Source organism: Opisthocomus hoazin, chromosome 2, assembly GCF_030867145.1.
Source record: "Opisthocomus hoazin isolate bOpiHoa1 chromosome 2, bOpiHoa1.hap1, whole genome shotgun sequence".
Taxonomy (NCBI): Eukaryota; Metazoa; Chordata; class Aves; order Opisthocomiformes; family Opisthocomidae; genus Opisthocomus; species Opisthocomus hoazin.
The window spans coordinates 47,791,115-47,815,031 of record NC_134415.1 but is presented as its reverse complement, the minus strand read 5'-3'; the positions used below and the strand labels follow the sequence as shown (position 1 = coordinate 47,815,031).

At 40.9% G+C, this 23,917-nt stretch overlaps 2 protein-coding genes across 10 annotated transcripts in view; one reads left to right on the top strand and one right to left on the bottom strand.

Annotated features, from left to right (window-relative positions):
* The window catches only part of MACROD2 (mono-ADP ribosylhydrolase 2), a 975,983-nt gene that overhangs the window by 857,528 nt on the left and 94,538 nt on the right, over positions 1 to 23,917 (bottom strand). The window lies entirely within an intron of this gene.
* Positions 2,072 to 15,360, top strand: FLRT3 (fibronectin leucine rich transmembrane protein 3). 3 transcript variants are annotated; one of them, XM_075413504.1, is made up of 3 exons: positions 2,072 to 2,205; positions 9,667 to 10,269; positions 11,385 to 15,360. In XM_075413504.1, the coding sequence occupies exon 3, from the start codon at positions 11,430 to 11,432 to the stop codon at positions 13,377 to 13,379; it is 1,950 nt and encodes a 649-aa protein (XP_075269619.1). In that variant the 5' UTR covers positions 2,072 to 2,205; positions 9,667 to 10,269; positions 11,385 to 11,429; the 3' UTR covers positions 13,380 to 15,360. The 3 variants fall into 3 exon arrangements, with proteins under 3 accessions (XP_075269619.1, XP_075269618.1, XP_009932520.1); XM_075413503.1 differs by having other exon boundaries at positions 9,532 to 10,269; XM_009934218.2 differs by lacking the exon at positions 2,072 to 2,205 and having other exon boundaries at positions 8,962 to 10,269.

Genomic DNA, 23,917 nt, shown 5'->3' with positions numbered 1-23,917 from the left:
ATTGGAATTCTTCAGGAATACTTACTGTAGTTATTAACTGGTGCCACAAGCACTGGGCCAGCCTTGGAATAAAACTGAAAGATAGCTGAATGCTCATCATGTATATCTTTTATGAATATCCCACAGATATGTGTTAAGTCTTAGTAACGTGGCACAGCGACATAAGGTTGGAATCTGTTAATTAATATAACTAAGTCAGGCATGAGAAATACCAAATACGTGACGTTTCTGAAAAATCCTACCATAATCTTAACAGAATCTCAGTTAAAGAAAAATCTACAGAATATTCACAGCATCTCAAAAGGCCTTCTACATTACCATAACTTACTGTTCCATCCCATACAATGAGACACAGACACACTGTAATACCAAGCATACCTACATTTGTATAGTACATACACATATGTATCCATACAGCCATGCATATAACGTGTTCTATATATATTAGGATAGATACGCAATAAAGTTGTATATACTGAGCTGATTAGGGGATTGGGGCACAGTTTACCCTGACAGGACTATCAATATAGACAACTGTACCTTAACTTGAAGTCAATTTATTATCAGTTTTTACTGTCCTCATGGAAAGATTAGAATTGAAGTGATCAAGAAAAAAAAAAAAATCCTGTTCCCTCTTTGTCAAGGAAAATCAATCTAGGATTTTTTTTAATTAGTTAAATAAATACATCATGTATGCAACATTTCAAAATCTAAATACCAAATACATCAAGCAGCATTCAAAAATCTATTAAAACTCCTCTCGAGAAAGGATGAGGTTTGACACTTTCTAGTTTGCCTGTATTTGTTTTTGCTAAAAGGTAAACAAAGGGAATTTAATTATTCAAACTTTATACAGAAAATGCAACTTTCTAGTGGTTTCCATAGACCTTAAAGAAATCAAGTTCTCTTTAGACTTCACAGAGAATGCCTTGCCATCTTCTGATACCAGCAAAAAGTGCAACCGCAGGACAACCGGGGCCAGCAGTGATGGTTTTTGGGAGCCTGCCTTCCCCCCTGCATCAGCTCCTCGCCCTGGTAAGCACTGCATTGAAGCAGGAGACGGTCAAGATCACCTACACACTGCTAATGAGGACAGGGTGCTCGTGAAGACAGCAGCTGTCTGCCTTGAAAGAAATGCCCATTTTGACAGAAAATGTTAAAAAGCCAACAGCGGAAACATCAACTGCACCTGACAAACCCAACATTATTTGTGTAAGTTAGTAAGCTATGAATAAAGGGAAACTAGGTTTTATGAAAAAAACACCTGCGGAGCGTATTTTCTAGCTTATTCTATAACTACTGTTATTTTCCAACAAAAAATCCCTGCAGACCAGCCAGGCCTCACTCATCCTCAATCTCCATCTCGCCAGGCAGGATAAGGTATCTCCAAGTGAGCGCCGTCCTGGGTGGAGCACGGAAACCAGGCGACACTTACCCACTGGCAGATTTTAAACGGATTAAGTGCTAATACCTCAAGCAAACCTTTAAACCTCCTGAAGCTGCCGCCGTTGCCCGCGATGCCTCAAGCAAGGTGCTACAGCTCGGCCACTTCTTTTGGAGGATGATGCTCACAACCATTTGCTTGCTGAGGAAAGGAGCACCAATTTATTCATATTTTTCTTTTAAAAGGACTTGTGCAACTTGCAACCAACCCTGATCTCTGGGCCAAAACCAAGGCGAAGGCGACCAGAACTAACTTCCCAGCGTTGCCTGCCCTGTTGGGAGCCCAAGCGACACCGGGGAACTGAAAGCAGTCACTCGGGCTTTAACTCGCAGCGCTGAAAAGACGAGGGGGCACCCACCTCCCTCCCAGCACGGCCAGCAACGGCACCGCCGCTGTTCTGCCGGTAAAAAAAAAAAAAAAAAGAAAAAGAAAAAAAATTAATAACAACCGAGAAACACTCCTCCCCCGCTCTCTTCAACGATCACGCGCCAGCGCCCCCCCCCCCCCCCGGCCCGACCATGGCGCCGCCTCCTGCTCCCCCTAGTGACCACGCAGCGGGCCCCGCCCCGCCCCTCCAGCCGGCTCCGCCCCCGATGACGTCTGGCCACGCCCCCGCGGCTCGCGCTGCCGCCGCGACTTGAGAGCGCGCGGGGAGCTCGGCGGGTGCCCTACACGAGCGAAGCGCCCGGTCCCCGCGCCCTTCCCCACCCACCCGTGGAATTACCGCGGCGGCCGCGCTCGCCACTTCCCGCGCCCCGCAGGTAAGTGCGGGGAAAAACGCGCTCTCCGCGGGAGTTGCGCGGGTCGTGTATGGGGGGGGAGGTGCGGAGCTGGAGGAGGAAGACGTGGCGGGAAGTTTGGCCACCCTCCCGCTTCTCCCAAGCCCCGGGGTGCGGGCACGGCCCTGCGGCGGGGGGATCCGGCCTTCGCCCGCCCGTCTGCCGCGTACCGGTGCTGCCCGAGTGCTGCCCCGGCCCCGGGAGGGAGCGCGGCCGCCCGCCTTCCGCCGGGCGGAGGGACCCGCGGAGCAGCGCCGCCGGCTGCCCGCCGCCTCGGGACCCCGGCCACGCGATTTAACGGGGGGGAAGGTGCCTGCCCCTGCCGCGCTTTTCGCCCCTGGTTTGGAACCACACACCCCCCATCACCCGCCGCTGCGTATCTTTTTTTTTTTTTAAAGAAAAAAAGGGGGGGGGGGAGAGTGGTTGTGCACCCTCCCCAGCGCTGCCTCTCCTCACGCACAAAGTCTGCGGGCGAGGAGATGGGGGAACAAAATGGTTGCACGTACGTTAAGAAAGAATGCAACAGGCCCAAATTCCCTCAAAACCGCCCCACTTTCTTTGGGAAGAAGAGCGGGGTTCTAATCCTCCTGGCATTGGAAAGGTCCTTGCCGAGTTTTAATCAACTTTTCTGCTGTTTTCGGTTGATTAAGTGATTGTCTGCCCGCGGACAAGCGCAGCAAATGCATTTACAAACGGCTCGCAAATAAATACTTCATCCACTTACTCGTTTGCATACCTCACCTCTACGCTGTTCTCGCCCCGAAAGCCGTTCCGCGGCCGCTGGATGTGCCAGTCTCTCGTTTTACCAATTCGTTCCAACACCATTCGGAGCTGCAACTTGGTGGATAACGGCGATGCCCAGGTGTCCCTACCTTTCCCAGTGCACCGCCGCTCACCGCAGCAGTCCTGCTTCCCAGCCCCTGCCATAGCTTACAGCATCCAGGCGCGGCTTACTGATGTGTGGGGGGGTTGGTTGGTTCCTACCTAGTTTTCGAAATCGCCCCCGTTGGCAAATAAAAGCTCTGCTCTTGCACAGACAGCTGCCTCTCTGGCTCAGTCTTGCTCTTTGAGGTAGCCAAAATTTTAACTTCTGTGACCGCAAAGGGGTTTGAACGCAACCCTAGCACATCCACTCAAAGTTGTGAGGAGTGTTGCAAACGCGGTGACGAGTGCGTGTAATTAACTAATTCGTGGAATGCTGTTAGCCATGGGTTACTAATTGGGACTGAAGTTGCTTCCCTCCTTCAAAGGATCAATTCTGGTCAGTTAACAGAGTGCAGTGCTGTATTTTGTATACCAGATTCATGCTGAAATGCAGAATTAATTTATAATTAAATCGTATTCCTGTGAAAGAACATCAGCTGAATGCATTTGCTCTACTGCCACTTAAATTCACGTTTTGCACTTCCATGTAAATCCTCTGTGCAGAGAAAAAGTATAGAAAGAAGAGGCTGAAAATTTTCAGATGTAAAAAAAACCCCAATTCATTATCCTGACCCCAATTTCCTTGCCTAAAATACACTGCCCAAAAAGACAGAAGCATCAGTTATGCTCACCATCTACTGCCTGGGGATATAGCGTCTTAATGAACATTTCTTTGAATTACAGTGAAAAATGCATTTGTCAATTCAAGTGTACAAAGAAAAGAATTCTCTGCTATAAAAAAGAAAGATCAGTATGTGTTTTCCTTGTCAATATATGCCGCACATTAGGTCATATTTAAGAGGTTTTGGTGCCCTTCCCTCCCTCCTAGAAAAAAAAAAAACCCTCAAGTTTTCTTTAATTTATTCCAAAGCCATACAATGCAGCCCGATTTAAGATTGGTTTTCAAGTATTTCATAAACAAAAGGTATACCTGGGTTTATAGAAAGCCAATTATCGTAAAATAGACTGAGGTTATTCTAATCCTTCTATTCATGCTGCTATCAAGCTTTTCTGTTTTTCCATCCACATTTAATCATTTCTAAAAGCTGTGGTTTTTCCTGCCTTCTGTGCTCCTCCTCTATACCAGAAACTGACAACCCTCGGCATATATTTAAAATGATACTTTTTCTTTTTTTTTTGTATATGCATACCATTTTACCTGGAGAACGACCAGATAAATACTGTAATTAATATAATCAGCATGGGAAATTCTGTAAACTCTGAAAGAGTGAGGTGGTGTTTTGTTTTTTTTTTAATTCCCTCCTTTGGAGGCTGCCTCTGTTTTTCTCAACAGGAGACTTTGTTGTAATTAAAGCAGAGAAAACTGGACAGCAGCAAAAAACATCTGACTTGTGGCTCTTAAAAGCACAGTTTTTGTAGCATGTACCACCCCCCAGTGGGCAAAAAACTCTGTAGTAAACTCACAGCAAGCTTTTCTCGTCAGAAACAACGGGTATACATTTTAGAGCAAGAACAAAATAAAGATGCATTTCTGGGTTGTTGTGTTTTTTTTCTTTTTATTTTTCCTTTGTAACCAAGAGCTAAAAGTTGAAAGAGATTATGTAAGGTGATGGTGACTAATCAAAGCAATTGCTGGAGTTTGCAAACTTTGCATTGCAGTTACTTGAAGTGGCTTCAGTTGGTAGATGGCCATCTTTGTCTCCTAGCAGGAAGCATGGATGCTAATGGCGAGTTATTTCTGAGGTTTTTTCCTTAATCACTTCAAAGCAGAGGAATGCGGAGGAGAATTAATAAGTGATTGCTTACATTTGTTTCTAATACGTGACAAAAAAAAATCACGTAGGGCTGAACATGTTCAGTAAATACATTATATCATCACAGTCTCTGTTCTTCCTTTCATGTGCTGTAAGAATTCAACCAATCTTACAGCTTCATGTTTTTTAAAGTCTTATATTTTGAGGAGCAAATGTTAATAATCAGGACATGAGCAAACAACTGTTTTAAAAGGGAAAGAAACAAAACTACTGAAACTTTATCCAGTGTTTAAGAAATATTTTTACACGCCTAACGTTTTTGTGCCAGGAACTCCCTATCAGGTATAATTCCACCTAAACTTGTCAAGAGAGGAAAAAAAATAGATTTTACCTTGAAACAGTGGCAGCATTTGTTCTTGATACTTTTATTTTAAGCATGGGCAAGTTACCTCAGCAGCAGCTCTCAAAAGAAAACCTAGAAGCCATTAACTGGCTAAACTCAAGGAGCCCTAAAACACAAAACAAAAAGGCATTGCAAAACACTCCCCCTCAAAGTGCTTTTTTTAAGGTGCAACCTTTGCAGAAGCAGAGTAGTCAAAACAAGAGAGTGAGGAGGAATAGCATAATAGTCTCGACCTTTTCAAACTAGCATCTTCAAAACCAGGAAAGATTTTAAAAGTAAACTTCAGAAGAGAACATTTCTTAGTTTGTTTCCACAGCAAATACTGGTTTGGTTCATCTTAGGCGTGGAGTCAAGCTTCTACTCAGAATCCATTTCTAAGTCAGATTCACTTGCATTTGAGGGAAGATCACATGAAAATTTGCATTTTTTTAAGACACTTGAGTTAGAACTAGGAAGACAAAAGCAGTATTATATTCAACTACTACTCAACACAAGGGAGGGGCAAATTTTCTGCAATTAAATAAAGCCTTCTCTAGCAGAAGAAAATAAAAAACCCCAAACTTCACCAAAACACAGAGATACAACCTTACTGAAGGGCTCACTCTCACTTTAACAAAATCCTTTGTGTTCTTTACCCCTTGGGAAAGACAGCTAGAGGACCTCCTGCTGGCCTAACACCAAACAAAAGACTGGGGCACCTTCCTGAAATACGATGATCGTGGAAATTGCAGCTCCTAGACAGGGTGCTTAGAAAGCATTTTGCTGTCACTATCAGCTAACCCTGAGTAATACACTTAAAGAAAACAAAGTATGGGCATTGTTTTAAGTGTAGATTAGCACTGTGGAACTTTTTTCTTTTTTTAAAAAAAGTTGGTGAAGCTAGTTAAGAGACAGCATGACCTTTGTAAACTCAACTGGCAATATATGCAACAGGTTTCACAAGTATTTTAGAAGATAAGCACATTTCTATGTTTCTGATACATTTCACATTATAAACAAATATGGAGGTAATTCTGAAATGTGAGTACACTGATTAAGGAAAATTGTTAGGCTTATCAAGTATGTATATGCTAATATTAACTTTAAATGATACTCTTGTCATTTGTAGCCTAAAAATACTGAGTTGTTTCCACTCAACTCTGTTACTTTGATGGTTTGGAAGAAGCCACTGAACTACCAGAGAGTTCCTGCCTGAGAACACAGAGGTAGATTAGAAATTCAAATAAGCATTGTGTGACCTCGAGTGAGGCAGGTCTTGATTTTATTCACGTTTTATCACAGCTTGGAAAGAAAAGATGTCTTTGGCACCATTTTTGGAAAAACTCCCAACTTTTCAAATATACCGAAACTTTTTTTCTCTTTTTTCTCGTTTATTTTTGCTGTTGTCTGCCTGCAGGACAGGGAGTGCAGCTAGACTCCCTACCTTACAGTAAATACAATGTTCTTAGGTACGTTTTTCTTGTGTAGCGCAAATTACTTTGAACATTTTAAAATAAGATGTCCCCCTGCTTAGCTGTACTGCAGCAATAAGTACATGCGCAAGGCTCACACATTACCGCTATCTGTAGTAATACACTTGCTTTACACTATGTCCCAGAAAAAGTAATTTAACCATGCAGTTCCGCAGAGTTCATGAAAACATTCAACTCGGAATAAAGATAAGCAAAAAAGCTGCTGTTCATTTGTTCCGACGTTACTTCAGTTACCGAAAAAAGTCATTTTTGCATTTAAAAAAAGAATTTTAGCACATATTTTCTAAATCTGCTCTGTTTAAAAGTAATGGCTTCTTTCAAAACCATGTGTCCATGAAGCCTCTGAATTTCATGTTGCAGAAACCTGGCCACAGTGTCTGTACCAGTGGGGGTCACTTTTCTTTTCATCCTGCCGGATCAGCTATAATGACTTGATGTCAGGGAATATTTAGAGACAGCTCAAGAAGGGGAAAGTTGGAGCATGGCAGCGGGATTCCCTTCTTCTCTGTAGACAGATCACTGGAGCCTTTGATATGCAAAAACATTGTTTTCAGCTATGTGTCTTGAGATATACAAGGGAAGTGTGAGATATCAAACAATCAAAACCTGAAGAAAACTATTCTAGGTTTAGAAAAGGGAGTGGGGGGTGTAGTCTTAATCCACATTTTTGAAACAGTGTCATCTTCTCCAAAGAGACCTGCTTTTATTTTTCTCTCTCGTTTTCATGTAATTTTTGAGAGAAGGGATAAAAAAAATTCCAAGAACTTAATGAGCTTTAGTGCTTTCATTTTAATCCTACGCATTATCGCTATTATAATAGCGGCAATAAATGAAGGGATGAGTATTAAATGGAGCAAAGGGGAAATAGTTTTTATGCTAGGAAGGTAAAACAAATGAACTTACTTTCTTATGTGTGGATTTATATATGTAATGTATGCATACTAGAGCCTCTGTTTTGCTTAATACCAACATGTTCTTTACAGCTCTAAAAGTTCTAAAGAAAATTTATGTTTGTTGGTTTTTTTTTCAAGTACTTAAAGTTACAATAGCCTTCAAAGGCCTATTGAACAAATTTATATTCCTGCTTCACAATACAATTCCAGAAAATACCCTCAATCACAACTTCACATTAGTTCCTAAGAGATACCATTTTTTATACAGCTGTTAAGCATTTGTTTATTTCAGAGTTTTAGGAATAGAGCCTGAACTTCTTTCCCCAAACACTTCAGTAATACAAACCAAGAAAACTAGGCACTTCAAGAATACAGAGCCTTTTTGTTCCATTTCATACTGATTGCATAATTCCCCAAATTACATAAATTACCAAAAAAATATGCATTCCTTTATATTCTAACATGTGTCCTCACAGATTGAGTTTTCACCTTAGATAAAGCATGTGTTAAAATACTTACTTATGCCACAGTGGAAAGTCTCATTTTAAGTTACTATTTTCATTATACAGCTGCTGAAAACAAGGTGCAAAAACAAAGGTTAGATGAACATGAAAGCAGTATGAGGAGACAAAAGGCTTTACCACTCCCTCACTAGACAGCCACACCATCTCTAAAGTGGGGGCTTTTTTTTTTTCTAATGGTCAACATTTTTCTATGAAAAAGAGCAGCATGATTTGTATCTATGTCAGTAATTTTGTATCATTGCATATTTCCTGTTGCTGTAGGAGTACTCCTGATCTATTTCATGAGGGACCTGCTTCAAATTGCAAAAGACAAAGAGTTTTAAAACGGGGACTATTTCTTTTTAGGTCTAATATTTTATGAAGGACCAGAAGCTACTGTAGTTAAGCTCATAGGAAGGGAGCTAAGCCAGCATTACTCAGCGTGCCATTTCTTCCTAGCATTTCAGTTCTGAGGATTGTGCTCAGTTCTCTGGACAACATGCAGTCACAAAAGGGAGAAGCAAGTAAACGTTCAGAATTTTTTTATTTCAGATTTAACCACTTCTGTTTCAGACATGCTGCCTACATGCTCTCAGGGAACACACTGGATACTTTCTGCAATAGTGATGAAGTAGCCAAAGTTAAAAATACCATTCAAAAAAAACGAAATAATTAGAGTTCTTCAAGAAACAGGAACAGTCAAGACTGAAAATATTTTTCTTTTTTTTTAAATTAGAAAAATCAGATAAAATGCTAATGTAAACATCAATTCCACTGTGCAAAGTGACAAATACAATAGCTTAAAAGTTCAGACCACAAATCGAGCGTATTTCATGGACAAAACCCACATGTGTATCTCTGTTAAAGTTAATATAAATGCCTAAGCTAGTCCCCAATTCAGAATCAACATGTTACAAATGTGAAATATTAATACAGTATTTTAGCAAAAATGTTTCCCCTTTCATTCAGCAACTACTGAATGCTAATTAGCTCCTTTTACATTTAAACCCAAGAGAGGATCATCATCTACCTCAGTTTACCAAGATCACAAAGCAAGCAACCATTTTGGCCTCTTCAGGCCACAATCAGGTGGGAAACATCATTTACAAACATTTTGTTACTGTCTGTCAATTCAGGATGTCTTTATTTTCTACTGAAAGAAAGGAAAATATAGTTTCAGCAAAACTGCAGTAACATGAGACTATAAAGAGCAAAATGTTTTAAGAAAACAGCTCTGTATTTTGCTGAAATGCTGATATTTTGGGAAAACAAGATGTGCTAGTCATGTATACAATAAGCATAGCATGATTTATATAGGGGATGCAACACAACTCTGAATACTAGTGTCCACCAGTTGTTATTAATTCAAATTGGTTTTGTTTGTTTTTACTTTTCCAGGAAATTAAGAGGTCAAGGAAAGCTTTAAAAGGGGAGTTTTCTGGGAAGGAAATAATTTTTTTGTTTGTTTTTAAATGAAGAAAACCATCTGAATTGCCTAGCATTTCTACAGTAGAGTAATTTATATTCTTGCAGCACAAGAGGAATTCTTTCCTGCATTACAAATTTGGAAGAAGTGTTAAAAAGTGAGAGTCGGAAAATGGTTCTCTCAAAGAGACGTAGATGTATCAGGATGTAGCTACTGTACAAAGTTTATAATTGGATAGTTCTGAACAAGAAAAAGCAGCCCCATTCCTGACCTCCTGAAGAGGCTACCATCCTTCAAGCCTCAGCATAATGAATAGTTTCCATCACGCGGCACTGAAGTTACCACCTCCAACTACTACACTGCACAGAAGAGTTTGTAACAGTTACAAAGAAAGTAATTCCTCCTAAAGGTATTAAACCAAACAAAAGAGGCTCTTCATTCACAGACTTTACACAAGGACAAAACTAGAGGGAAGCTGAAGCTTTTCTACACCCCAGCCTGGTGTGCTTACGTACCATGATAAATCTTAGTTGGAATGCTCATTAAGTATCATGCCAGGAGCCAGGAAACACACACCACCGAGGAGGACTGTCTGAGTAAACGCCGCTGAGAAAAACACAGCTCCATGGAGTAAACCATAAGAGTGACTCGCAAGACATTCCTTTACTGGATATCCTCAAGCACAAAATTTACTCATACTTTTAAATACGGTAGGATCAATATTCATTTATTTTCCTTTTTGTTCCTCAGAGAATAAAGTTCAATTAATATATGAACCCACAAGAGAAAAGGTCATGACACTGCTTAATGCACAGGTCATCTTGCAGAAGTTCTCACAACCCTAATTACAATGGTAATTGAATTATGTTGTCTTAAAAGCTATAAAAATGCTAATTACCTGAGCTCAATGTACAAACATACTACTAATGCAAAGTACAATTCCAGTCTCAAGAGTTAATTTATGTTATCCTACCCTGCACAGTTTGAACTAATAAGTTGGGAAAATGTGGTTAAACCTGCCTAATAGTCTCTTATTAGTGTACTGCTTAGTAGTAAGTTGACTTTTGAGAATGACAAATATTTAAACATGAAATTAAGAATGTAATGAAATATACCATCCAGTCAACTCAAAAGCCGTTGCTTTAACAGCTGCGTCAGGCTGTTAGCTACCTACCAGTTTTTATGTTCACCTTTCTAAACAATCCAGCTCAGAACCCAAGAAAAGCAGGCTACAGTATTTGTAAGATATACAATGTGACATTGAGCACTTGAGAAACTGGGAAAGTAGTCTTCAGCTCGCCTTTGCTCTTTTGTCTGCATGTTGTGCTTTGTCATTAGGACTTTTTTAAACATCCAAAATAGCTACCGCTGAACTTGTGGGTTTGGTTAAGGGTTTTACAGTTCACTTAAAGGCTCCTGGGTAGTTAGCTGGCTTAGGAGTTACTTGTTTCAAATACAAAATTATTTGCTTGAACTCTGGTGTGAGTTCAGCTCTGTATCTGGTATCTGCAAACAAAGATTGTCTCTACACATGAAATGTGAAGAAATCCTTAGAAAAAGCCTTCTTGCTTAAGCAAAACAACACATAGATCAGACATACTTGATTATATTATTTTCAATTACTATGCAGAATAACCTATTAATTGAATTAGTAGAAGAAGTAGTACAATTATTGAAGTAAGGAAAAGAAAGTAAAATGTGTCTACGAGCTTGAATTTTAGTTCAATACGCATGTTTCAGATGTCGTCTGTAATGTTGAAGTTGAATTTTCATTGCAGTTTCTTGACTGATGATCTGGATAATTTTGTTTGTTTGGTTTTTTTAGATTGTTGAAGATCAGAACTGTATACAAATCTCATCATTCCTGACCATGATTAGTGTAACCTGGAGCATCTTCCTAGTTTGGACTAAAATAGGGCTGTTACTTGACATGGCACCTTACTCTGCTAGTGCCAAACCATGCCCTTCAGTATGTCGCTGTGATGTGGGTTTCATATATTGTAATGATCGCGATTTGACGTCTATTCCTACAGGAATCCCAGAGGATGCTACTACCCTCTTCCTTCAGAACAATCAAATAAATAATGCTGGGATTCCTTCAGAACTGAAGAATTTGCTTAGGGTGGAAAGGATATATTTATACCACAACAGCCTAGATGAATTCCCCACTAACCTCCCTAAGTACGTTAAGGAACTGCATTTGCAGGAGAATAATATAAGGACCATTACTTATGATTCACTTTCACAAATTCCTTATCTAGAAGAACTGCATTTGGATGATAATTCTGTTTCCGCTGTTAGCATTGAGGATGGAGCCTTCCGGGACAACATCTATCTCAGACTTCTTTTTCTCTCTCGAAATCACCTTAGCACCATTCCCTGGGGTTTGCCTAAAATGATAGAAGAACTACGCTTGGATGATAATCGTATTTCGACGATTTCAGAGCTGTCCCTTCAAGACCTTACAAATCTAAAACGCCTTGTTTTAGACGGAAATCTTCTAAATAACCATGGATTAGGAGACAAAGTCTTCATGAATCTAGTCAATCTTACAGAACTGTCATTGGTCCGCAATTCGCTCACAGCCGCACCGGTGAATTTGCCAGGAACAAACCTAAGAAAGCTTTATCTTCAAGAAAACCACATCAACCGTGTGCCACCCAATGCTTTCTCTTACTTAAGGCAGTTGTATCGACTAGACATGTCCAATAACAACCTCAGCAATTTACCTCAGGGCGTCTTTGATGACCTGGACAACATAACTCAACTTTTTCTTCGCAACAACCCTTGGCACTGTGGGTGCAAAATGAAATGGGTACGCAACTGGTTACAGTCATTGCCTTTAAAAGTTAACGTGCGTGGACTGATGTGTCAGGCACCAGAAAAAGTACGTGGAATGGCTATCAAAGACCTCAGTATGGAACTATTTGATTGTAAGGACGATGACATGATAAGCACCATCCAAATAACTACAGCAATACCAAACACATTATACCCGGCCCAGGGACACTGGCCGGTTTCTGTGACCAAACAACCAGACATCAAGACTCCCAACCTAAATAAAAACTACAGAACCACAGCAAGCCCGGTACGCAAAATCATTACAATATTTGTGAAGTCCGTAAGCACGGAGACTATTCATATCTCCTGGAAGGTTGCACTACCAATGACTGCTTTAAGACTAAGCTGGCTCAAGATGGGTCACAGCCCTGCCTTTGGATCTATAACTGAAACAATAGTTAGAGGTGACAGAAACGACTATTTGCTCACAGCTCTCGAACCAGAATCGCCATATCGTGTATGCATGGTTCCCATGGAAACCAGCAACATCTATCTCTCCAACGAAATGCCTGAATGCATCGAGACTGAGACGGCACCCCTTAAGATGTACAACCCTACCACGACCCTCAACCGGGAGCAGGAGAAAGAACCTTACAAAAACTCCAGCTTGCCCTTGGCCGCCATCATTGGCGGCGCAGTGGCGCTGGTAGCCATAGCATTGCTGGCCCTGGTCTGCTGGTACATCCACAGAAACGGGTCCCTGTTCTCCCGGAACTGCGCCTACAGCAAGGGACGCCGGAGAAAAGACGACTACGCCGAAGCGGGAACCAAGAAGGATAATTCCATCCTAGAAATCAGGGAGACTTCTTTTCAGATGATACCAATAACCAATGACCAAGTGTCCAAGGAAGAATTTGTAATACATACCATTTTCCCACCTAATGGCATGAATCTGTACAAGAACAGCCACAGTGAAAGCAGTAGTAACAGGAGCTACAGAGACAGTGGTATTCCAGATTCTGATCATTCACACTCATGATACTGAAGGACATGAAAGACTGGTTTGGGTTTTGTTGGTTTGGTTTTTTTTTTAGTTTTGTTTTTTAACGAAAACGAGAAAAGACTGACAACGGTTGCTATTCTACTGCAAAACACTGGATTAAAAGACTGACAAAGCAATGTACTGTACATTTGCCATATAATTTATATTTAAGAACTTTTTATTAAAAGTTTCAAATTTCAGGCTACTGCTGCGATTAATGTAGTGGGGATACCTGACCACAATTCTATATTTTAGTATTTTTTAGTAATTTGTACTGTATTTTCCTTGCTAATATTGGAGTTACAGATCATTTAACTTTTGTTCTACTGAGTAAGATGACTTGTTGACTGTGAAAGTGAATTTTCTTGCCATGTCGAGCAGTCACAACATTCATCTGAGATCCTTGTAAGTGTAAGCACAGGCCATTTTTCACTTTGGTATCAATAAAATAACGTTGAACCTGGCAAATCGGGAAGATCAAGAATTAGCTGCAAAAACTCGCAGAACTGTCAATGTTGGGTCTATTAAATCTGTAAACCACAACAATATTCAATAAACAAAAAATGTGTGTAGTAATGGGCAATATCAGCTGTCTGGATACATCCATTCAAGAATGGTGAAATCCAATTTAGAAGAAAAAAATCAAATTGATGACATGCATGACATTGAAGATGTTGACACATGTCAAAAAAAAAAACTTGATCCCTGGAAGAAACCATAATCAAATTCCTAACAAAGAATTTTAAAAAATGCGCTAAGCTCTACAAACCAAGGGGGTAGGTATGGTTTAGGGATAGATTTCTGGTTATCAAAACCAGTAGTCTGTTTATGACAGAAAGAACAGTGATGGATGGTCACAGGCATTTGGGAGGCAAGGGCAGGAGCACATGGACAACATTTAGAAACTGCTTTGAACAGAACAAGGGCTGAAAGTGCAGTTTCATAAGAAAAAAGAGCAGGACAAAAAAAGGCAATATAAGCAAGGTCTCAAAAACTGTAGTCACAAAGGTAAACAGATAATTGGAGAATACAGCTATTTTAAAGCGTATACTCAAACAGTATACAGGTGTGTGTTCAGTATACTGCCATTACAGTCAGGAATACTGCCCATTACTGTCACAGCTGTCCAGAAATTCCTTGGTAAATCTGTAAGGTAACATGTTTCTTTCTGCCTTCCTACTGCACTATGAGCTATTTCATGTTTAAACCCCAAGCCACTCTTTGTTGCCATAATCATTTGTTTCTTCAACTAAAAACCAAAGTGCTTTGTACGCCCTTTGGCCAGTCTTGTATGTGCCTTGACCCAACGCTACATGTATCAAGCTTTTAAAAACTAAAAAAAAGGAAAAAAATAAAATACCCACTTTTTCATATGTAACTTACCTATGAAAAATATTGGTCTTATTGATGAATAAAGTTGGAAGAATTAGCTCAAACTAATGCCACGCACCTGCAGTGCACTGATACAAAATCCACTCAGAAGCTACTACTGTTCAGGCCATGAGCTTCACCTTTCTTCAGCTTGACAGTATCACACTTCCATGGTTTCTTTATTACTAATTCCTTGGAAAACAAGTTTCCACAATTTTGAAGTGTGTTGACAATGAAAGGGAAGGAAGGCATGGAGATACAACCCTCCAAGATATGATGTTTTCAACAGAAACAGCAAATAAAAAGAAAAATACTTATTATACTTATTATTTTGGACAATATTTCTGACAGGACAGGATGTATACCAAATGCAATTTAATTTTAAGAGAATTTGAGTGGTGCTTGGCCTGTCCATTTCCCCAAGAGTGCTAAAGGATGGAAGATGACAAGAAAAAATGGTGATTAACACCGAGACTGATGGTTTCAGCAGTGAGCCTGCAAACAATTCTACCGGGGATCCATCTAACTGCACAGACCCAAAACTTCCAGTAACACATAGCTCTTTTCATCCTCATTTTCCAGATGTGCCCAGGGAAGTTCCTTTCCAACCCCACTGTGCCATGGTACTGTTTCCTCAATCTCATCTTTGAAGGTCACAGCCAGAGGATAGTGGTCCAGAGCTTGATGTCTAAATGGACGCTGGTGATGAGTGGTGTCCCTCAGGGGTCTGTACTGGGACTGATGCTGTTTAACATTTTCATCAATGACATAGGCAGCGAGATCGAGTGCCCCCTCAGCAAGTTTGCAGTTGACACCAAGCTGAGTGGTGCAGTTTGACACACCAGAAGGACGGGATGCCATCCAGAGGGACCTGGACAAGCTTGAGAAATGGGCATGCATGAACCTCATGAGGTTCAACAAGGCCAAGTGCTTGGGCCTGCACACGGGTCGGGGCAACCTCTGCTATCAATACAGGCTGAGGGATGAGGGGATTGAGAGCAGCCCTGCCGAGAAGGACTTGGGGGTACTGGTGGATGAAAAGTTGGACATGAGCCAGCAATATGCGCTCACAGCCCAGGAGGCCAGCCATATCCTGGGCTGCATCAAAAGCAGCATGGCCAGCAGGTCGAGGGAGGTGATTCTGCCCTTCTACTCTGCTCTGGCGAGACCCCACCCGTAGTCCTGCGTCCAGCTCTCAGCCCTCAGCACAGAAAAGACATGGACCTGTTGGAGTGGGTCCACAGGAGGGCCACAAAAATGATCCAAGGGCTGGAGCACCTCTCCTACAAGGAAAGGCTGAGTGAGTTGGGGCTGTTCAGCCTGGAGAAGAGAAGGCTGCGGGGAGACCTTACAGCAGCCTTCCAGTACCTGAAGGGGACCTACAGGAAAGATGGGGACAATCTTTTTAGCGAGGCCTGTTGTGACAGGACAAGGAGTAATGGCTTTAAGGGAGGGTAGATTTAGACTGGATATAAGGAAGAAATTTTTTACAGTGAGGGTGGTGAAACACTGGAAGGGGTTGCCCAGAGAGGTAGTGGAGACTCCATCCCTGGAAACATTCAAGGCCAGGTTGGATGGGGTTCTGAGCAACCTGGTCTAGTTGAAGATGTCCCTGCTCATTGCAGGTGGGCTGGGCTAGATAGCCTCTAAAGGTCCCTTCGAACCCAAAGCATTCTATGATTCTATGATCTTCAAAAATGCCTCGTGCAGTTCGTGAGCAGTGGAGGTGTCCCGGATAGAGGAGCAGCACTGTGCTTCCCTACCGACCTTACACAAATCACATCATCTCCTTCACATGGAGCACTGATTGGATCCACAATGGCAAAAGTAACAGAAGGGGCATGTTAAGTTAAACAACTATGTGCTCAACTCAGTGTAATGCACTAAATGAGACTATTTTGCTCTGTTTTCCCATTGGGTACATATCTAGGGAAGGATGAGAAAGCCAAGACAAAGTATAGGGAGCCTCATAATGTTCTTGTGCAAAAGGCTTCCCGAGCAGCAAGTGGGAAAGGAAAACCAACACAGATGGAGAAGACCTGTTTTTCATCTAAGGTAACATATAGGGTTCCCTTATAACAGAGATATATTTGATGGCCAGGTCACCGGCAATAGATTACTAGGTCTTTGCCATTAAGCTCTCCAATAACAAAATTAAATAGGTTCTGCTGGATCTTCAAGCTATTTACATGAAAACCTCTCTCATAGTTGACTCCAAATTTGTGTTGTAGAACGGGTAAAACAACACTCAATGAGTACTCTCCCATACCTCTTCAGAGGCATCTCAGCTGGAGGTAGCCCAGTAATGGTACATACCATCTACTGCACATCTCGGGTGATGCCACTCAAAGGTCATAGGGGCTATAAAAAAGTTGCCACCTGAGGAGGAGATAATTGTATGTGAATCTTAAGTACGAGGACTTTTCATGTGAAGTTTATGTACTGTGAGACAAATCCAAAGCAACTTCAGCAGGCTGGCCCAGTCATTGCTGGTTCACCTCCACCAGAAAGAGGTTGAAAACCTGGGCAAGTGATTCAGTCCTCTGTGGAGAACAAGGCCAGGTTTGCAGGAAGAGCTGGTGTCTCCCTACTGCAGTTGATGTCAACAGGAAAAAATGGCACATCATGCATATGAGATCTTCCTCAGGTTCTACAGCAACTTCTATGCAACATGCATAATATTACGATGTGTTAACTTGGCAAGTGAAAGATTCATTTTAAACTAGACTGTTTATTTTTTTCTTTTTATACTTACACAAATTTCTATTCTGCTCCATGTCAGGCCTGTCTCTTCAAGACTCTTCTACTTATCATAGCGCTGCAGTTACAGCATGCAATGGTCTCTAGCACCATGCATAAATCTGTTCTATTAGACAATTATATACGTAGGCAAATCAGACTAGTACATTGAGCAGTTTATTCAACACATTTATCAAAATAACATTAATCTACATTAAATTTATCTCAATTTTCTAATTCCATGTTATTTCAGTGTACTGTTCAGTATTTAATTGTGGAGCAAGGAATGGAATTTTTTTCAGTGTTGCCTAAACCTATGTGCAAAGTTAATCAGCATTTTCCATACTAAAATACTATGCCAAGTATCTTTTACATTCTTTATTATGCTCCGTTTTTTAAATTTATTTATATTGCTATCCTGATATGCTCACAGTTCTGTTTTAACCTGAAAGCTGACTCCAGAAAAACCCTGGTACTTTGGAAACCATATTAATTTTGTTTCCTCTTGGTACCTTCCAGAACTAAATTTGCTTCATTTATAAACTATTGTTTCCTGGGCTTTGTACCACAGCCTGAAATGCAACAACTGTTGGGTTTTTAGGGTTTTTTTCCTCCTGGATTTAACAGTATCAATATCAAAGTATTATAGTCTTGGAACACAGTTACCATTTCTTCTGCTAATGCACTAGCTAGCATGCAAGCTATATTGTGCCCATGCTGTACATACTGAATGTAGAGCAGCAAATGCAATAAAGCAAGAGCAAAAGTAATAAAGCCTTATTTACTATTAAAATAATTTACTCATGACATACGCGCATATATGGACTTCTCTGCGAAGTAAGAGGATGCAATTTTGCATATTCATCTGCAACTGAAGTTGGATAAGATCTTGACATGTGAGCTGGCAGACGCCATCCACCTGGATTTACACAAACTACATTTGTTTGGGATAGTTTTGGATGGAACCATAACTCGCACAGATACCCTCTGCTTTCAGAACACCTTAACCTTGCTTCCAAATCCATATATTGTTTCAGCATCACCTTGGGACTGATCTTTTTTGAATTCAGTTTCTGCATTGACACCAGAACATCAATAAAAGCTTCAAGCCACAAGCCAGCACTTACCACCAGTGAAGTTTTTTTACAAAAGCACAAAGTAATTCCGTAACTGGGAAGTTTCTTCTTCCAAGCGAGTCAGGAGTAGTTTAGCCAGAATGGAAAAGCCCATTAACTGAATTCAGACATGAAAATTCTGCACTTTAAAGCATATTTTTTCTTTGCAAATGAATTTAATTTTGAGGGTAGCAGAGTAGGAGTCCCACCCTTGTGATGAAATTAGAGCCCTCTCAAACACTGCGAAGGTACAACCATGACACAGGTATCAGATTCTGGACACAGTTGCTTTAAAAGTTTTTTTTCTTTTGGTAAGAAATTGCATATTTGATTTAAATTTCAATAGTTATTTCATCAAATAATTTCCTGCTCCTCTAAAAAAAATCTAGATAAAAAACACACAAAGTGCGTGGATCTCACTAAAATGGTGACGGAGTACCTAGCTCCAAACAAGCATCACCTATGTTTTACCAGCACTGGACATGAAGCAAGATACTCATTTTACAGTAGTCTAGTTGGGGAACATTCCTGACCTAGAGAGAAACAAAATGGGTGTTAAAAGAAATAACCACGCTCTGGATTATCAGAGGTCTAAGGCAAAGGTGCGCAACATGTTTTGGAAATCGAGCACATGTCCATCATGCATGGACATCGTAAATGTCCTACACCTGAAACCTCCAGGCCAGGAGTGCAGAAGTGTATTACCCAACTTCAACTGCTTTTCAGGGCCCCTTTGTGTTTTCTTAGGATGAAAACATAGTTGAATACGGTATAACTCCTTAAGATGCACAACATGAGATGAAAACACTTCTTGAAATCTGAAGCTGGACCTTCTAAGCTTAGCAAGAGCACTCATAAATAAGTTATAAGAATAGAAGTGTCTTAATAGGGCTAATTAAATAATCTGACTTGTTCAAGCTGTTTGATAGCATTCATATAGGCTGATACGCTGTACTGAACAGCCCTCTTAAGTAACCAAAAACAGGGAGCGGATCATAGCCAAGTGCTAGGGCGTGCTCCTGTCCCCTTGCTGAGCTTAAGGAGTATCTATCTATAGATGCAGCTATGGACGGTTTAATTGTTCAAAATCAAAGGACTGAGCCATGTTCTTTAATCATTAACTAAGGGAACACCATTTACAAAAGATGAAATTATGCACATATTATGCATACTTTAATTTATGCAAAATATTTAAAAATTATTTAGATCACAAATGCACATCCGATTTATATAATACTAATTTCCTCCAGTGATCTTAGTCCCTGAAAAATGCCTACTAGGCAACTGGCTTTCTACATGAAAATAGATGTTTTCTGGGGGTAGGGGGACTGGTTTTTAGTTTAGGGTTTTTTCTTGTCTCTATTTTTTTCCCCTTAATTAGGAGGCAAAAATAATTTCACTCCAAGTCTTTCAGTTTTCATTGGATATGAAAGTGAATTTGTTGACTAATTTAAGTTGAACACTTATCCCACATCAACACGTTTAACGCAGATGCTGGTGGGGTAAAAGAGCTCCCCACAAACTTTCCTTAACCCGTATCTCCTCACACAGATTTTAACTTGAAGACTTGCTTTTATTGCAAGAATTACAGTAGGATAATGAGATCAGTTTTCACCACTGTAAGATCAGATTCAAAATTTGGGACTTTTTAATTATGAGATGCACATGAGCAGCTGTATTTACAGATGCAGCTATGGACTACAAAACAGAAATCTTTCAGGCTGGGTAGCACGCCACACAGTATGTCAAATCTAAGCCTTTGTCCAACTCTGTGCCTGCTATATTTACATCATTTCCTAAATTACTAGAACAAGCATTAGCAGCTCAAACAGAAAGTAAGTGTCCTTATCTTACACATCATCTTAGGCTACTGCTCTGTATGTGTAAAGCCAAGTTAATTTGGCTTCCTTAAAGTTAAGTGTGGTTTTTCCATGGCTTCAATGGTAAAGCAAAGAGATTTTTTTAAACAGGTAAACCCTTCTACCCAGGAATGTCGATGTTCTGACAAAGCAGAGGATTTAAGAAGTCACATTATAACTCTTACTCCAGAAGTACATGCAAAACCCAAGCCTGTAAAAACCCTATGCACTTTTTGATTGCATGTGTTATATGCTTATCCCTTGTTTAAGCTACATTAATCAGAAACAAAACTTATTTGCATTGCACTCTTCTACTAGGAAATGAGAAAGTCTATTTTCATTTTCTATGCATTTTGAACAACAATGCAAGAATGCAGACAACTACAGAATCTAGGGTCTGTTATGTTTACCTGATTTCAATAATCTTCAAAGATGTTGAAGACGCTTATTTCTGAGGCCTGATGGAATACTTTACTGCCCATAAAGAACACGAGCTCATTAACAGATAGAAAGCCATATATGGGGTAAGTGGTAACCCAGTGAGTAAACATAATTTTAGGGCATTAGCTGATTGATAATGCAAAACCACTGTGCCTGATGTCTTTAAAGCAGTTATTTTATTCTAAAAACTCCTTAATGGCATGTTACCTACTTCATCCACTAAAAACCTTCTCATTTCTCCCTGACACGGAAATGACATATAGCATACCAAAAAAAAAATTAAGAAAAATCCCCACAGTATTCCCAGATCTTGGCAGTTGTTTTGGTCGCTGAAACTTGGCTCACAGAGGCCAAATGAACTGAAAAGTCAGGTACAGAAGAATACCGGTGGGGAAGCTAAATTGCTAACCTCGTGCAATTTCCTTAGATAAAAGAGAAAAGGCAGCGATGGAACTGTACGTAGAACATAAACAAGCTCAACTACGGCTGTCTCAGACCCCTCAGCTCTCGAGTTGCATATCTTGCTGCTTTTCACTACAGGAAAATTTTTGTCAGGACCTTGAACGGTCCAGAAGGTTGAGCACTAGCAGGACCTACCTCTAAGCTCTTCTTTCTATTCTTTTTGTTTCTTTTCTTTCTTTTTAAATGGAGCTCATTGAGAGAGTTTGTTCAGTAAACATGAGTGATTTGCATGTAAAAACCTCTTCATTGCTAACTGTATTTGTTGATACATAGTGGAATAGTGCTAAACCCTCCTTAAAGAGTTTGCAGTTAAATCCAAGATAGGCACATCATAAAATATTTACCCTGGAAATCTCCACTATTACATGAGCTTACAAATACCTGATGTTAAGGGGCAAAAAAAGAAGAATCATATCTTCCTAAGAGGCTGCTCTCAGTGCTGCTACTCTCCTCTGGCTCATATTTGAACTTCGGAAGTCCAAATAAACAAGGTCAATTAAAAGAGAATCTTGGGGGAGAGATACAACACCACAAAATATCATTTCTACTACTGAAAATTGAATTATACTGAAAATGGATGAAGAGTTAGAATGTACCCTCAGGAAGTTTGCTGATGATACAAAACTAGGAGGAGTGGTGGATACACCAGAAGGCTGTGATGCCATTCAGCGTGACCTGGACAGACTCGAAAGTTGGGCAGAGAGGAGCCTGATGAGGTTCAACAAGGGCAAATGCAGGGTCCTGCACCTGGGGAGGAACAACCCCAGGCACCAGTACAGGCTTGGGGCGGACCTGCTGGGGAGCAACTCTGCGGAGAGGGACTTCGGTGTCCTGGTGGACGACAGGCTGACCATGAGCCAGCAGTGTGCCCTGGCTGCCAAGAAGGCCAATGGGATCCTGGGATGCATCAAGAGGAGTGTGGCCAGTAGGTCGAGGGAGGTTCTCCCCCCCTACTCTGCCCTAGTGAGGCCCCATCTGGAGTACTCTGTCCAGTTCTGGGCTCCCCACTTCAAGAAAGATGAGGAGCTCCTGGAGAGAGTCCAGCGGAGGGCTACAAGGATGATGAGAGGACTGGAGCATCTCTCCTACAAGGAAAGGCTGAGGGAGCTGGGCTTGTTCAGCCTGAAGAAGAGAAGGCTGAGAGAGGACCTAATAAATGCCTATAAATATCTCAAGGGCGGGTGTCAGGAGGATGGGGCCAAACTCTTTTCAGTGGTGCCCAGTGACAGGACAAGGGGAAATGGGCACAAACTGAAGCACAGGAAGTTCCATCTGAACATGAGGAAGAACTTCTTCCCTCTGAGGGTGACAGATCACTGGAACAGGCTGCCCAGAGAGGTCATGGATTCTCCTTCTCTGGAGATATTCAAGACCCACCTGGACAAGGTCCTGTGCAGCCTGCTGTAGGTGACCCTAGGTTGGACTAGATGACCCACAGAGGTCCCTTCCAACCCCGAACATTCTGTGATTCTGTGATAAGAATAACTACTTGGTTTATCATGGCTTATCCATGTCAATAAGTCCTCAGGTCTTTTTCATTATCTGCTGGCCTGGGGACCCAACAGATGACAAGGCTGCACTGATCAGTGTGTTCTTTGGGTGCCAACAGATGCATTAAGAGGAGTCAAATGCACCCAAACAACAGTAATGGGGACTGGTTTTGTCCAAAAAAAAATTAGTCCCAGATTTTTTTGAATTGTCCAAAAAATTTTGTCCCATACTCTGATATCTATGACTATCCTATGCTACACTTTAAAAAAAAAAAGAACATATTATATAGCTTTCAAGCATGGATGATTTGATGTAATGCCCAGTTTTACCTGTAAAATAGACTTTAATGGTTTGGGTTTTGGTCTCATTCACACCCAATACTAGCTATCATCAGCATATTTTAGTTAAAGCCTCCCTCCCTGATATTTTTCAATACATATTCTGCATAGAAGTAAATGAAGGTTTGTGCAGCATGGTTCATCAACATCTTCCCATTTCCCTTGTGTTATCAACAGACTTTTTAAACATTTGTGTCATTTTAGTAATTACATATTAAAAGCACAAAAAGTGGTTTGTCCATTTAGTTTTTAGGGTATTAGAGATGGGAGAACAGGGGAAGGAAGGAGAGCTACAGTATGCTGCAGGTAGATTCCTTGTTTTACTGATGGATGGGGGAAACCCAACCACTTTCACAAACCCAGCTATATTGACAAAAGGACCTATGGAGCTGCTCATGCAAGAAATGCATTTTGTTCCCAAAGCAACTGCATCACATTGGGAAGGGAGGGGAAGAGAGTCTCTTTCTTTGATATTGATTTGAAGGTGATACTCTGTGCCCCATGAAGGAGCACCCCGCTGATATGGGAAGTATAGGCTTGATGGTCTGAACTTCCACTTTAAAGTCAATACTAGTGTTACTATAAAACTAGAGGGCATGAAGCCCAGCGCATAGTTCCAGAGACTTAAAAAAAGACCCTAAACAAATCAAAAAACAACCAACCCTGCAAAATCCTCAAAAAGCAGCTATCAAAGCGATTTCAATCCAATGATCCGGTAC

What these genes read in the sequence shown, in the direction of transcription:
- FLRT3 (XM_075413504.1), top strand. Translation starts at nt 11,430, where the DNA reads ATGATTAGTGTAACCTGGAGCATCTTCCTAGTTTGGACTAAAATAGGG.